Source organism: Platichthys flesus, chromosome 16, assembly GCF_949316205.1.
Source record: "Platichthys flesus chromosome 16, fPlaFle2.1, whole genome shotgun sequence".
In the NCBI taxonomy this organism is placed as follows: Eukaryota; Metazoa; Chordata; class Actinopteri; order Pleuronectiformes; family Pleuronectidae; genus Platichthys; species Platichthys flesus.
This window is the reverse complement of record NC_084960.1, coordinates 10,739,190-10,751,870: the sequence shown is the minus strand read 5'-3', so window position 1 is coordinate 10,751,870 and position 12,681 is coordinate 10,739,190. Positions and strand designations below refer to the sequence as shown.

The window sequence follows — 12,681 nt, the reverse complement described above, 5'->3', positions numbered from 1 at the left end:
TAAAGAAGCAATAAGTATTAGTCTCATTATCTGATTTATCGCTCTGACAATCCGGTTAAAAGTTTAGGTTTGTACGTTGTGCTGCTTTAAGGTGCTCCTCCTATTAAACATTTATTAAGCTATGTCTGTTCCATTCCCCAGTGATATAATAAAGGTATTATTTCTACAGTTTAAGCATCATAGCTAATTAGCATTTCAGTGTTTACTTCCGTTGTAGCTCACACATTTTTGCTTCAGCACCCAAACGCAGAGCTAACTACAAAAAGTGATTAAACCATAAAAAACAAGGAAAACATTTTCTTAAGAAAGCAGATTCCAAGATGTACTGCGGTCAAAGTAGCCGACACAGAAATTCTACTTCGCGCTTATACTAACATTTATGGTAAACGCATCTAAATCATTTTTTCAAAATAAACTGTTGACATGGAGCACACACAAAATGCATAATTGAAAAGTTAATGGTTTGGATTATATTCACAAGAAGTATATATCGTGTATATATGTGTATATATTGTGACTGTATCAAAGATTTTACAAATTAAAAGTCACACATTTTTAGCCTCAAGTAGTTAATATCTGGATATTTCAAAGTACTGTAAAACACTTTGATTAAATCAATAATTCCAGAGAGAGACTGATATGCCTGTGTTCAGAACCTCTCAAATTACCAACTTACTGAATATCAAACATATTTACTGTATAGATTAAGAGATTTTTCAAAGTAAAGTCCAACATGTGTACAATCCAATCAGTTAATTTCTGGATATTTCAAAGTTCTATAAAAAAAACTTTTCTCCATAAGTTCAGAGTGAGAATGATATGCCTATGTTCAGGACCTCTCCTGAGGGGTTTTTATAACTTTGAAATATCCTGAAATGATCTATTCCACAGTGAAAACTTTACTTTGGAAAATCTCTTAATATATCCAGTAAAAAAAAGTTATATTCAGCATGTAGGAAGTCAGAGGGGTCCTGAAAAAAGTGTGTAAAAGTGTTTTTATAGACCTTTGAAATATCCAGAAATGAACTGATTTGATTCTACACATGTTGGACTTTACTTTGAAAAATCTCTTAATCTATAAATGACATATGTTTGATATGCAGTAAATTAATATATATTTCTTGTGAATTTAATCCAAGAAATTATTTTTCAAGTATGCATTTTTTATAGGCTCCATGTTAACAGTTTATTTTGAAAACCGGACGTAGGCCCACATGTGCTCTTCCTCTAACTTCGAGTACTCCGTTGCCGTCCCCTTTCTGGGCGGTTTGGATGCGTTTACCATAAGTGTTAGTATATGAGTGCAGTAGAATTTCTGTGTGGTTGATTTGACCACCGAGATGCGAGTGTTGGCTGGCTGACCGCAGTGAGGAATATGATGTTTCCAGCACTTATGGCCCTAACAAAATAGATGGGAGCCCAATGTGGCCCCACTTGTAAGCGCTTGTAGCAAAACGAGGTCCAAAACCCAGAGAACCAACCTCGGCATTTTGTGCGACGCTCCAGGCAAGGTGTAATCTGGATGTGATCCTAAAGTGACCAAGGAAGCAAATGGTGATTATGGCCCAAATAGCACAGAACAAATGCAGGCCCCCTTTGGGTCGATGTGCGGTATTGCTCTGGCTTACCTGATCTGGTAAACAGGAGCGGATCGATTCTAGTGCCATTATTCCAGTGGTATGTGGGCCAAATCTGGGTAAAACCAATTTCGCTAAGTGGGAGCACTGAGTGACTCATGGTACTTAAAAAAAACAACACCTGAGCAATAGTCTTTATGAAAGTACTTGATGAGACCTGTGAGCCTGGAATAAACCCAGTGTGTTTTTTTCCCCCACATTCCAGGTTGTGCGTGAAGGCACCATCAGTCCTGTCTGACTGGTGCAGCTGATCCGAGTGAGGATGATTCAGTATCACCCGAGGCTGCACCAGCACCAGTAGCACCAGCACCTTCACCACCAGCAGAGACACTGTCCGCCTCATGTGAGGCAGCGAGGAGCTTCGTGTCTGGATGGAGGAGACTCTGACGCACACACAGTAAGTTCGGTTTAAAATCTTTAATTTCCTTTTATGCATAAAGTCCAAATGAAAATCCACATTTGTTTCTCTCGAGCTGGTTGATTTACATGTGTCTCGCTGCAGGATCAATCAGGGATAAAATAACAAGTGTGTTGATGGCAGCTTCTCAGTTTTCTTTGGTTGGAAAGTTAATATAAAACCCAACAAACCCTGAATCACTGCTATCTGGACTAAACAAGCATTTTGATGACATCACATTTAGTCTCTTCTTCTGACTCTTTATAGATAAAACATTTTCAAACTTTATTTGCTGTCCTGTCTCACTGTCAAACTGTGGAAATTCCAACACTCACACACACGTTTTATCTATATCTGTATCTATATCTCTACATTCTGGAAACCACTAAGTCTGCTGGATCTGTTTTTCAGACACTAGCAGCAGTAGCTACTTTCTTTCTTTCATTTTGGGTTATTACAAAAACACCAAATTGAGTGACAAATTAAAATGGCACAAAAAGAAAGAAAGAAAATTTGTTTGTAAATACATTCCTTTAAAAACAAGGAGCTTATTGGGACAGAGGTCATACGTTTTGATGAAAAAAAGGAAATAAACCTACACCCCTGTAAATATGTACCTCTATAAATTGTATATACATATACTTCTATAGATAACGTTTAAAAAATGCAGCACACTGGTTTCCATCAGGTGCATTTTTATATCTTTGCCCAACTAATAAAGGCTTTTTAATGTTTCCACTTCATGAGTTATTTCCTTGTTTTGCTTCAGTATAATATTGTCGGGTCACAATCCAAACATTTTTTCAAAACAAAAGACCTGAAGACGTCTTCTGTTGCTTTCCAGTGTTTCCAGTTTGTAACAGCATCATGTCTGAGTGATGTGGCTGAATCTGAGTCTCTTCCCTGGTGAAAATCCGTCTATTACAAAAACCATATTGATCATTGGCTGTTGCTGCAGCACATTGATGAACTGATGAGCTTTGTGTTCTTGCAGCCGCGGCCATGGAGAGCAGCACGTCCAACACCTGCAACTACAGCCACAACGTCACCTTCTTCTACAACCTGGTGGGTAAGAAGATCAGCGTGGCCTGGACGACGCGGGACTACGTGGTGATCGGCCTGGGCCTGACGGTGTGCTTCATCGTCGTGATGGCCAACCTCATGGTGATGGTGGCCATCTTCATGAACCGCCGCTTCCACTTCCCCATCTACTATCTCCTGGGCAACATGGCAGCGGCGGACATGTTTGCCGGCGTCGCCTACGCCAACCTGATGCTGAACACCGGCCCCTGGACCAGCACGCTCACCAAGGAGCAGTGGTACATCCGCGGGGCCCTGATCGACATCAGCCTGACGGCCTCTGTGGCCAACCTGCTGGCCGTGGCCGTGGAGCGCCACCAGACCATCCTCACCATGCAGCTGCACAGCAAGATGAGCAAGCGGCGGGTGGTGCTGCTGATCGTCTGCATCTGGGCCGTGGGCATCGCCATGGGCCTGGTGCCCTCCATGCTGTGGAACTGCGAGTGCCGGCTGGACGACTGCTCCACCGTCGCTCCGCTCTACAGCCGCCGCTTCCTCGTCTTCTGGGCGGCTCTGAACCTGCTCACATTCTTCGTCATGGTGGCCATGTACACCCGCATCTTTGTCTACGTGAGATACCAGAGCCTGTACGTGTCTCAGCACAGCTCGGAGCACGGCCAGACCGTTTTCAACCTGATGAAAACCATCTCCATGGTTCTGGGTGAGGACTTCAGCACCGACTCTGAAAACATGTCGAAACAGAGGGTGCAGCTTTTTAATGATAGGCGGCCAGTTCTGCACAATTTCAGATTTTGGTTTCCCTCCAAACAAGAAATACGCATCTCTTGTACATATATTCATGAAGTCATGTTTAATGGCTGTATTCCCCTCTCCACTGAAGAGAATTGATAATTGTTTGTATTTTGAAGGTAGTGGATCAGCAGCAGGAGGCTGTTTGCCGGTATCCTGCATACAGCCTCCACAAACCAGTTCCACAGCTTTAGCCTCTGTGTTTCCTCAGAGCTCGTCAGTTATCTGCCGGTGTTGAATTTTCAGAGCTTGTCAGGAATTTGACAAAAGAACAAAGATGAAATCTTGTTTTCTCTTGTATTGCTCCGGTGACTCATCTCCTGGCGCCGGTAAACCGAGATGAATAATCACAGGCGAACGATTATCTTACAGCTGCACCTTAGGCCGATCGCGTGGAAGGTTTTGAGGTCATTGCTGTCGGCTGTTTCTCTGCAGGCGCCTTCGTGATCTGCTGGACCCCCGGCCTCATGACCCTCCTACTGGACGGGCTTCTGGGTAAAGACAGCCACGCCAACGACTACGAGAAGTTCTGTCTGGTGATCGCCGAGTGCAACTCTCTGGTCAACCCCGTCATCTACTCCCTGCGGGACGAGGAGATGCGCGGGACGTTCAACAGGATCCTGCGCAGCCTGTGTGGGAGAGGCGGCGGCCGGCAGAGGGAGCCTCTCCCTGTGGAGATTGACTCTCCGCTACCAGAGGTACCTGTTAATGCTAGAGGGTTTATTGACCAGGTGGTGCAACATGTGACCTTTGAAACTGGGTTTTTTTCGCTCTCCAAACAGTACCTGTGGTTTTAGACAAACAGGACAAGCCTCAGATTCTCACAACAAACTCTTGTTGCCTCAGACCTAGTCACATTCTGCCTCAGTGACTCATGCAGGTTTTTTTACCGCTCAAGTGCACATGCTGATTTCAATCTAACACATCAGGCCAGGTAGAAAGAAAAACCTCTTGTGCACGAGGAACCCGGACGACTCTTCCACTGAATTTCTTTGTTTGAATCTGTCAGCGCTGTAGTGCAGAATATTTGTCCTCGCCAAGTTTACACTTCCGCTTTCCTCTGCGACCTGAGGCTGATAGTTACGTTACACGAAAACTGCAGGGCGGGTTGGCATGAAACTCAGTGGAATGGGGGGAGAACCCATTCAGTGTGGGTGTGAGTCGGTATCGAGGGGCGGATGCAGGAGATTGTCTTTCTTCAGTGGTAACTAGAATGTCCCTCAGTGGAGCACATACCTCCACCAGGGCCTAACAGTCCCCTTGTGAAGCTGCATCTAAATTCACAAGAGTTGTATTTGTTGTTCCCCAAGCATGTCCGATTTATTTCCACCATGATTCATGAGATATCACATTTAAAAATCTGGATCTGCCCTATGATCCAACTCAAAACCAACCTTCAGTATTTTCTTCCCTTCCCTCTCAGTCTGTCTAATCGAGCTCATTAACAAACATGATACATTTTTTAATTTAATTAATTGACTTATTTAGCAGGTTGGTATCGAAGGGTTTGTACGTTATTGACATTATTTGGTGCAAATAAAAATCCATATCCAGTCAATCTTAATGTTTTTTCACACAGGTACTGTTGGGCCCTGGAGGTATTCTCTCTCTTGAGTGACGTATCTGGTTAAACGTTAATTTTATAAAGTTGGTCCTGGATCCCAGTTCTTTGTCTTGGTTTTCCTGTGCACTAAGAAAGTAACGTTGTGTCCACAGGAGCCTCTCCACTGTGTCCAGAAATCCGATGATCCGACTTTGTGTTTGTCTCGAGACACCAACAATAAAGAAGACGGTTGGACAATGGCGGGGGTATGATGGCTGTAGGCCTGCATTTAAGAAGCTGCTTGATTTTACTGTCATCTCACCGGGACACAGTGTGTAAAAATGTTGATTCTGACAAACTACCTCTAGTGTGTTTGCATGTGTAAATGGATTTAAATATATATATATATATATATAAAGATGCATCATTTAAAAGGATTTATCATTTCTCGGGACGTTTGACACATTCACATCATCCGATGGTGCCATCTCTCCTTTTATTACATTTGACTATCACAAGAGCATTTGTGACAAATTATAAAATGAAACACTCCTAAAATTAGAAATCAAATACTGGGGGGGGGGAAAGAAAAATCACACTAAATCATTTTATTAATTTTCTAATAAGAACACTACAATTTGTCATATTCTTCCTTTTGTTTTACTCTTTCTAGAACAATTCTAAAGTTGAGGTATAAAAGGAGTTCATACAGACTCACAGGTCTGAAAACAGTGGGGGTTATATACAAGAAAAATGGAAAGACAGAGGTAGAGAGAGGGGTAAATACAAGGGAAAGAAGGGAGATACAAATATACTAATAAAAACAAAGAAATCATAAAGGTTTAGAGGTTCAGACGTCTGATGCTGTGGAAGCCATTTAGTCACTTGCAGAATCCAGACACGGTTTAAACCCCCTTCGACAGAGTGAAATTGAGTTTAGTATTTTCCAAGTGCAGGACCACAGAATGAACCCATTGGTGTTTGGAGTTCTCTTCAAGCAGAGTCACCGGAGCAAGGAGCAGATTATGCATTTACAACGTGGAACAAGAATTTATCATAAAATAAGCTGCTGTTTAGGTATAATTAATCTAATTAACTTTCCACAACACAAACATTTGCCCCTTCTGTGTTAAGTCGTTACTGGCTGATGAAGGTAAAGCCTAAATTTATCACAGTCTGGTTTAAAATGACGCACACTGATTTATCAAATTTTTGAAGCAGCTTTTTAAAAAGATTTACGCTCAAAAAGTGGCAAATGTGAGGAATTGAGTGTTAAACTGAGGACGTGTGGACAACGTGGGTGGAATCAGATGAGACGTGTCCAGGGATTAGCATTGGTAAAAATAACAAAACAATAGCCATCGCAGAACCTCCCTGCATTGGAGAATCTTTCCACAGCGGCAGACGGTCCCACCTCTAAACCTTAAACATTGCCACTCGGTTATGTAACAAAAGACCTAAATAATATTCAAAGTTGATACAGAGTTATCGTGAATCCGTGACACAAAAGGCCAAAAGTAAAAACTGGCGTCTCAACCGAACATCGAAGTTTATAAAAGAAAGAAAGAAAAAGAAAATATATACGGAAAACATTACACAAACTGTACAGTGACATCCATTACAACAGGTAGAAAAAGGAGGGGGGGGGGGGGCATGACAATTTGGTGCGGTGATAATTTTGTAAGATACAGTCGTATGAACTGCGATGAGTAACAAAAACAGGCAATTAAAACGTGGGTTATCACATGTGACCAGCTTATAAGCTCAAGTTTTGTTCTGTAACATATGGTTCAACAAAGTCTCGACTGACACTTAAATATTCATAAGGCTTTACCTTACTATCAAAATGCTTTGTTATTCACATGACATTTAAATGTATAAAATAGTTCCAAAAGAATGAAAGTCCCCAAAAAAGACGCTGCAGGTTTGTCGTAAAACAGGAGTTTGACTTCGCCCGGTGCCGCCTCTTTTCTTTTGGCAACAGAGGAGAGACAGAGAAGCCCTTGCCCAATCGGCCACAGAACTTAAAAAACAAAGGGCTGTGATTTTAGCGGAGGATAATAAAAGATGGGTAAAGGGGAGAAGATGCCCTCGATGCGCACAATCAAATTACAGGTCTGATATGACAGTTTTCTCGCTCCACCCATCCTTCCCATGAAGCCCCACAACAAACCCCCTCCTCCCCCCCCCCCAAAAAAAAGAGAAATCAAATCAACTTGAGGCATGACAACACCACACAGAGAGACACAGATACAAATATAATTCCCTCCTCGCCTCGAACTGCAAAGGTGGCTGTGCACCAGCTTCAGAGAGAGAGACAGAGTAGCATTATTACATTGCTGAACGTGGTATTTTTGGTTTTTGGTACAACAGAAGGTTGTAGCGTGTTGCCTCGGGCTCAGGAGCGTAAAATGTTTCCGAGATGGGGAGGGGGAGGAGGAGACCTCACCCGAAACCCCCCCCACCTGCTTGTGTCATTGGCTGGTGGAAGCACCCAGTCTCTATTAATGCTCACGAAGGTCAGAGGGCACCAGCCAGTTTGACTTAAACATCCACTGTACACACGCCCACACAGAGACACACACATCATAGCAATACATGATGCACTTTTTCCTTTTTGGTCTGACTGTAATAATTATACCCTTTTATTTTTTAGGTTTTTTTTGTTAATAAAAACGAAGCTAAAAACTCGGAAGGTTAAATGAAAACAATAATATCACGCCTAGAAGTCCTACATGCATGGAAGACAGTCACGTTTCTAAATTCATGTCACGTTAGTCCCAATAACACATCGATGCCCCACAACCTCTCCACCCCCCCGCCTCACGTCGTCCAGATGCTTTATTGAGCTCATTTTTGGTGGTGGCTGGTGCATTCTTGGTGAAACAGCATTAGAAAATAGCCTACAATCAAAATAACTAGTGGACAGAAAGCAAGAAGTAAAGTCTACAAGCCGCCTACCAACACCCTCTATTGGTTAGCAACAAAAAGGGCTATTAGTTACATCCACTCCACCAAAGTTATTCTCCTCTCTCTGCCCTTTCATCCTCTTCTCGCCAGCCCTAATATCACCTGTCCCGCCTGGTTTAGAACAGTGATCCCCTTCACTACCCTTTTACAGGTAGAGACACCCATAACAAGGATGCTAACATTTGTGCTTGACACTTTTTTTATGTCAGCTCACTATGAAAACGACTGAAAAGTTGTGTTGCTGTGTGTGCGGTATGGAGGAGGGGGGGAGGGGGATTTGCATGCACCTTCTGCACGCGTCTCCGTGATTCACTTTGAAATCTCCAACAGAATGAAATATCAACCTAGGAGGCACCCGGGAGATGCGACGGCGTGTCGTGTCGGCGGAGGTTGATCTCGGAGGAACGGATGTGTTGACGACTACTGGGGCAGCACTTTGGTACGAGCAAGGTGAGCAGAGCTCCCTGGTGATCGACTGTATCGACGGTTTGGCTGCAAATGCCAAGGCTTCAAGAGATACAGGCAATCACACACAGTTTCCCAACGCAAAGGATCGAGTGCAGAGGTCAACGGCACATGGACAAGCTGTGTGAGTACTGTGTGAAGTTAACGTGCATATACACATTATGTACAGACATCATGATCATCGACACAGCTGGGTCAGTGGTTTTTTTCAAAAAGTCTGTGATGGCGAAGATGTTTCGGTCTGAGTGACGGAGTGTCCGAGCGCTGGAGTGGAGCTGTGGAGGAGGGAGCGCTCCTCCCGACTGCGGTTCGGCTGTCCTGTGTTCCAGCACAGTGTGTGTTTATGAAATGCAAAAAAAACAGGCCGGTGAGACTGTTTACTTGAGAGACGAGGGAGTGTTGAAGAGCGGGGGAGGGGGGGCAGAGGTCAGAGCAGACCACGGTGGGAATGAAGTGATGGCAGAGGGAGCCACCGGATCAGTTGGAGGTGTCGGAGTGGACGCTGCCAGGAGGACCGGGAGGGGAGGTGACCGAGGGAGGGTTGGTGGTGTCCTGCCAGCTGTTAGCCTGCAAACAGACGGGGATACGAGTGTTGAGCATAAAGACCAAGTTCAATCTAAACTCAGGGCTTAAAGTAAGATACATGTTGTGCCTTGAATTTAAAATATAACCTCAGCATTCAGTCTGAAAACCATTCAATAAAGTGACACTTCACTTTCAAAATGTTTGAATATATTTATACACAAGCTTGCAGCCTTCTGGAGAACTAAACATGTTTCTGTCCCAAACATCTTCGGTTACTACTTGGATAGAACAAGGGGAAGACAACTCTCACTGATACTTATCAGTTCTTTTTGTTATTTCTCAGGAAAAGGGAAACAAATTAAGTGAATATTTATGGTTGACTTCATAAATTCTACATGATCATTTCATCTCAGGTTAACTGAGCTCATACAAGATGAGACAGTTTTCACAGCCTCCACACACAAACACTTTCTATTTGATTTGACCCTAATGTAATAAAATGTAATGAGACCAACTATTCATCTTGTGTTGAGTCTTCCATAATTGTTGTTTTGATAAGTCTTCTGTGTGACAGGGTGGATTTTAAAAACACTTTACCGACGGAGACAGGAGATTTGAGGGAAGACAGCTGTCATCAGCTCGCTGTCATGTTTAAATTGGCTTATCACTTAATTACTGGTCTGTCTCTGTCCAAATAGAACTTGGAAGAAATTCAAAACATGCTTCAACGGTCTAAATACACATGAGCAGAAAAACTAGACACGCTCTTTTTAATTTGACCTATTTATACTGTCAATGCAAAACATCAGTCCTCATATTACCTCAATATTCATGTCAGACTGTGGAAAACAAGCCTCTCCGCCTGATGAACGTCACCATCAACCACCACATTTATTCTGTTTACAGAATGAACTTTGATAAAAATCTGACTAATAAAAGCAAAATCTCCAATTCCGCAAAATATGAAAGTGTTCAGAAGTTTTGATGCAACCTCTGAACCAATCAGCTCTAAGGTCAGCAACAACCTTGGTTTCCCATCAGGCTCTGACATTGTTCAGTCTGGCTCCAAAAGACTGCAGCCGCCTTGGATCTGGAGGGAACGGTCGACCATGACGTCAGAGCGAGACCTGGCTCATGTCAAACAGACCATCGTTAGCCCGAAGTAATAAATCCCTGATGTGCAAACCCACAGAACTTATTTCCCTGTGAGCGTTTGACTGTTTCAAAGATACGTTTTTGGAAATCTAGATTACAACTGTAACTGTTTCAACATCATTTCAATGTGCAGATCTTCTTCACACTATATATTTATCCATATATGGGTTGTTTTAACTATGTAAAATGTAAAATTTGCAATATGTTATTTTCATCTTTTATGCACTAAAGCTTTCATAATTTTGCTGTATTTTGTACAGCATCTTAAACTTCCAACCAAATGTATCCAGATTTAAACGGAGCATACATTGTAGACTGTAAATCCACTTCCTCTCTCTATCCAGGCATGAAGCCAAAAATATCCCAGACACAAGCGCTGACCGAATTTGGAGCCAGAGTAACAACAGCATTCGGGGGATGGAGCCGGGGTGTCGAGGTCCAGCCGATACATGTGCTTGACCAAACAAGAGTCAGTCTCAGCTGTCAATCATAAGGTCCCACCACATTTTTTTAGAATCAAATAAATAAAACAAAACTTACCAAAAAAAAAAAGAAATATATTTGATGTGAACTTTGAGTTTTTTATTTGGCCCATGTCCTCTCCACTAACATGAAGGAGGTGGGGTTTATGACCTATACTGCGCCCAGCCACCAGAAGGCGATCAAAACACTTTGGCGACACTTAAGCTGTCGTCCATCTTTATATATCCAGTCTAGGGTCTACATGCTTTTTGACCTTGAGGTAGTTATTTTTGAGTGTGTACGGCAGATACTTGGAATCCTGAGTAACTGCATAGGGATCCATCAGCTACACCACAAGAAGGACTTAAAGTCATTACTCACATCCAGGTGATGAGGGGTGTAGAGGCCACTACCCGACAGCTCCTCATAGCCGCCCGTCAGGTGTGTAGCACGGTGCAGGGTATCCACCTGTCAGAGACAAATGCACACACGTTTCAACACAAACGTCAACACAACACCGAGACAACTAAAATCCCAAAGCAGTTTTTTAAAGTCCAGTGTGTAAGATTTAGGTGAAAGGGATCTATTGGCAGAAATTGAATATAAAATAATACTATTAATGTTTTCACCAGTGTGTTTCATATAAATTGTAAAAATTGTTGCCTTTATCCTAGAATGGGCCCTTTATATTTAAAAACTATTTACAGGTACTACAGTAGCCCAAACTGGAAAAACTAAACCTTTTGAGTTTTTATGACAACTGAAGGCTACCACAGGTTCTCCTTCATGCTTGGGAGAGGAGGGTGAGGGGTATTCAGCTGCAACATGCAGCTCCACCACTAGATGTCACTAAATCCTACACACTGAACCTTTAACTAGACATCCACTGGCTGGGACAGCATCCACAAACCTCTACTGCATCATTACCAGTCTGTATTAGTTATGATCATTCTCCAGCTTGAGTACGCCACCATTTAGTCAGTTCAGCTCAAAGTTGTACCAATCAAATGAATGACTCTCCATTACACCACATGTTTGCTCAAGCCAAAAAGCTGGTACTTTTTAAATGATTTAACTTCTAGATTAAAAAGTGTTTAACAGCAGAAATCTGTGGATTCTTCCAGAACAAAACTCTATAAGTCAAGATAACGATCACAAGGAAGGTTTGGAATATCTCAGTCTACACGGGTGAGAGGGTGGATATTTAAGGATATGGGATTGAGGAATATTCACAGGCAGGGAGGCTGTTTGATGGTTGGAGGTGCATGAGGTCCTGAGGGTTCAGAAACGGATCATTTACCACATGGTTTGCTGGTTCGATCCCCAGCCCTGATTTCCATATAGCGCTATGTTGCCAAAAGGGAACTGAGCAAAGTCCTGAGTCCAAAAACCTTGTCTAGAGTTTCTGTAACGTTGCTGACTCGGTGCTCTATTAAATTATACATATAAGGACTGTAATGGAAGTACAGAGGGAAATGTAAGATTTTCTACTTTATTCCTCTCAAGTGAAACCATAAGCTGTTAAGGGCTCACTGTGCAGAGTACAGAAGGATCATTTGTGTGTGCTTGTGTTGGGGAAGGTATAAATGGGGTCAAAGGTAAAGTCAGGATGGGATCTGGGGAGAGGTCGAAAGGAGCTACGCAGGGGGTGGGTATCCAAGGATTCTGGGTGGCTGGGTTAACGGCATTGAGGTCAA

General features: G+C 42.8%; 2 protein-coding genes across 6 annotated transcripts in view; one reads left to right on the top strand and one right to left on the bottom strand.

The window, feature by feature from the left end:
• Positions 1-1,399: 1,399 nt before the first annotated feature.
• On the top strand, positions 1,400-9,881 carry lpar2a (lysophosphatidic acid receptor 2a). Of its 2 annotated transcripts, none has more exons than XM_062407389.1 (6): positions 1,400-1,554; positions 1,843-2,034; positions 3,029-3,775; positions 4,300-4,562; positions 5,581-5,673; positions 8,708-9,881. In XM_062407389.1, the coding sequence occupies exons 3-6, from the start codon at positions 3,037-3,039 to the stop codon at positions 8,723-8,725; spliced, it is 1,113 nt and encodes a 370-aa protein (XP_062263373.1). In that variant the 5' UTR covers positions 1,400-1,554; positions 1,843-2,034; positions 3,029-3,036; the 3' UTR covers positions 8,726-9,881. The 2 variants fall into 2 exon arrangements, with proteins under 2 accessions (XP_062263373.1, XP_062263374.1); XM_062407390.1 differs by lacking the exon at positions 1,400-1,554 and adding an exon at positions 1,712-1,738.
• pbx4 (pre-B-cell leukemia transcription factor 4) overlaps positions 6,001-12,681 on the bottom strand; it is a 29,943-nt gene continuing 23,262 nt past the window's right edge. For all 4 annotated transcript variants that reach the window (XM_062407384.1, XM_062407385.1, XM_062407386.1 and 1 more), the window contains 2 exons: positions 11,366-11,452; positions 6,001-9,409 (listed from right to left, as the gene is read on the bottom strand). In XM_062407384.1, the coding sequence (XP_062263368.1) occupies positions 9,320-9,409; positions 11,366-11,452 (177 nt within the window). In that variant the 3' untranslated portion in view covers positions 6,001-9,319. The remainder of the gene's footprint in view (positions 9,410-11,365; positions 11,453-12,681) is intronic.

What these genes read in the sequence shown, in the direction of transcription:
- lpar2a (XM_062407389.1), top strand. Translation starts at nt 3,037, where the DNA reads ATGGAGAGCAGCACGTCCAACACCTGCAACTACAGCCACAACGTCACC. An exon ending in AACCATCTCCATGGTTCTGG is followed by an intron (nt 3,776 to 4,299) that starts GTGAGGACTTCA and finishes GTTTCTCTGCAG; the next exon opens with GCGCCTTCGTGATCTGCTGG. An exon ending in TTGACTCTCCGCTACCAGAG is followed by an intron (nt 4,563 to 5,580) that starts GTACCTGTTAAT and finishes TTGTGTCCACAG; the next exon opens with GAGCCTCTCCACTGTGTCCA.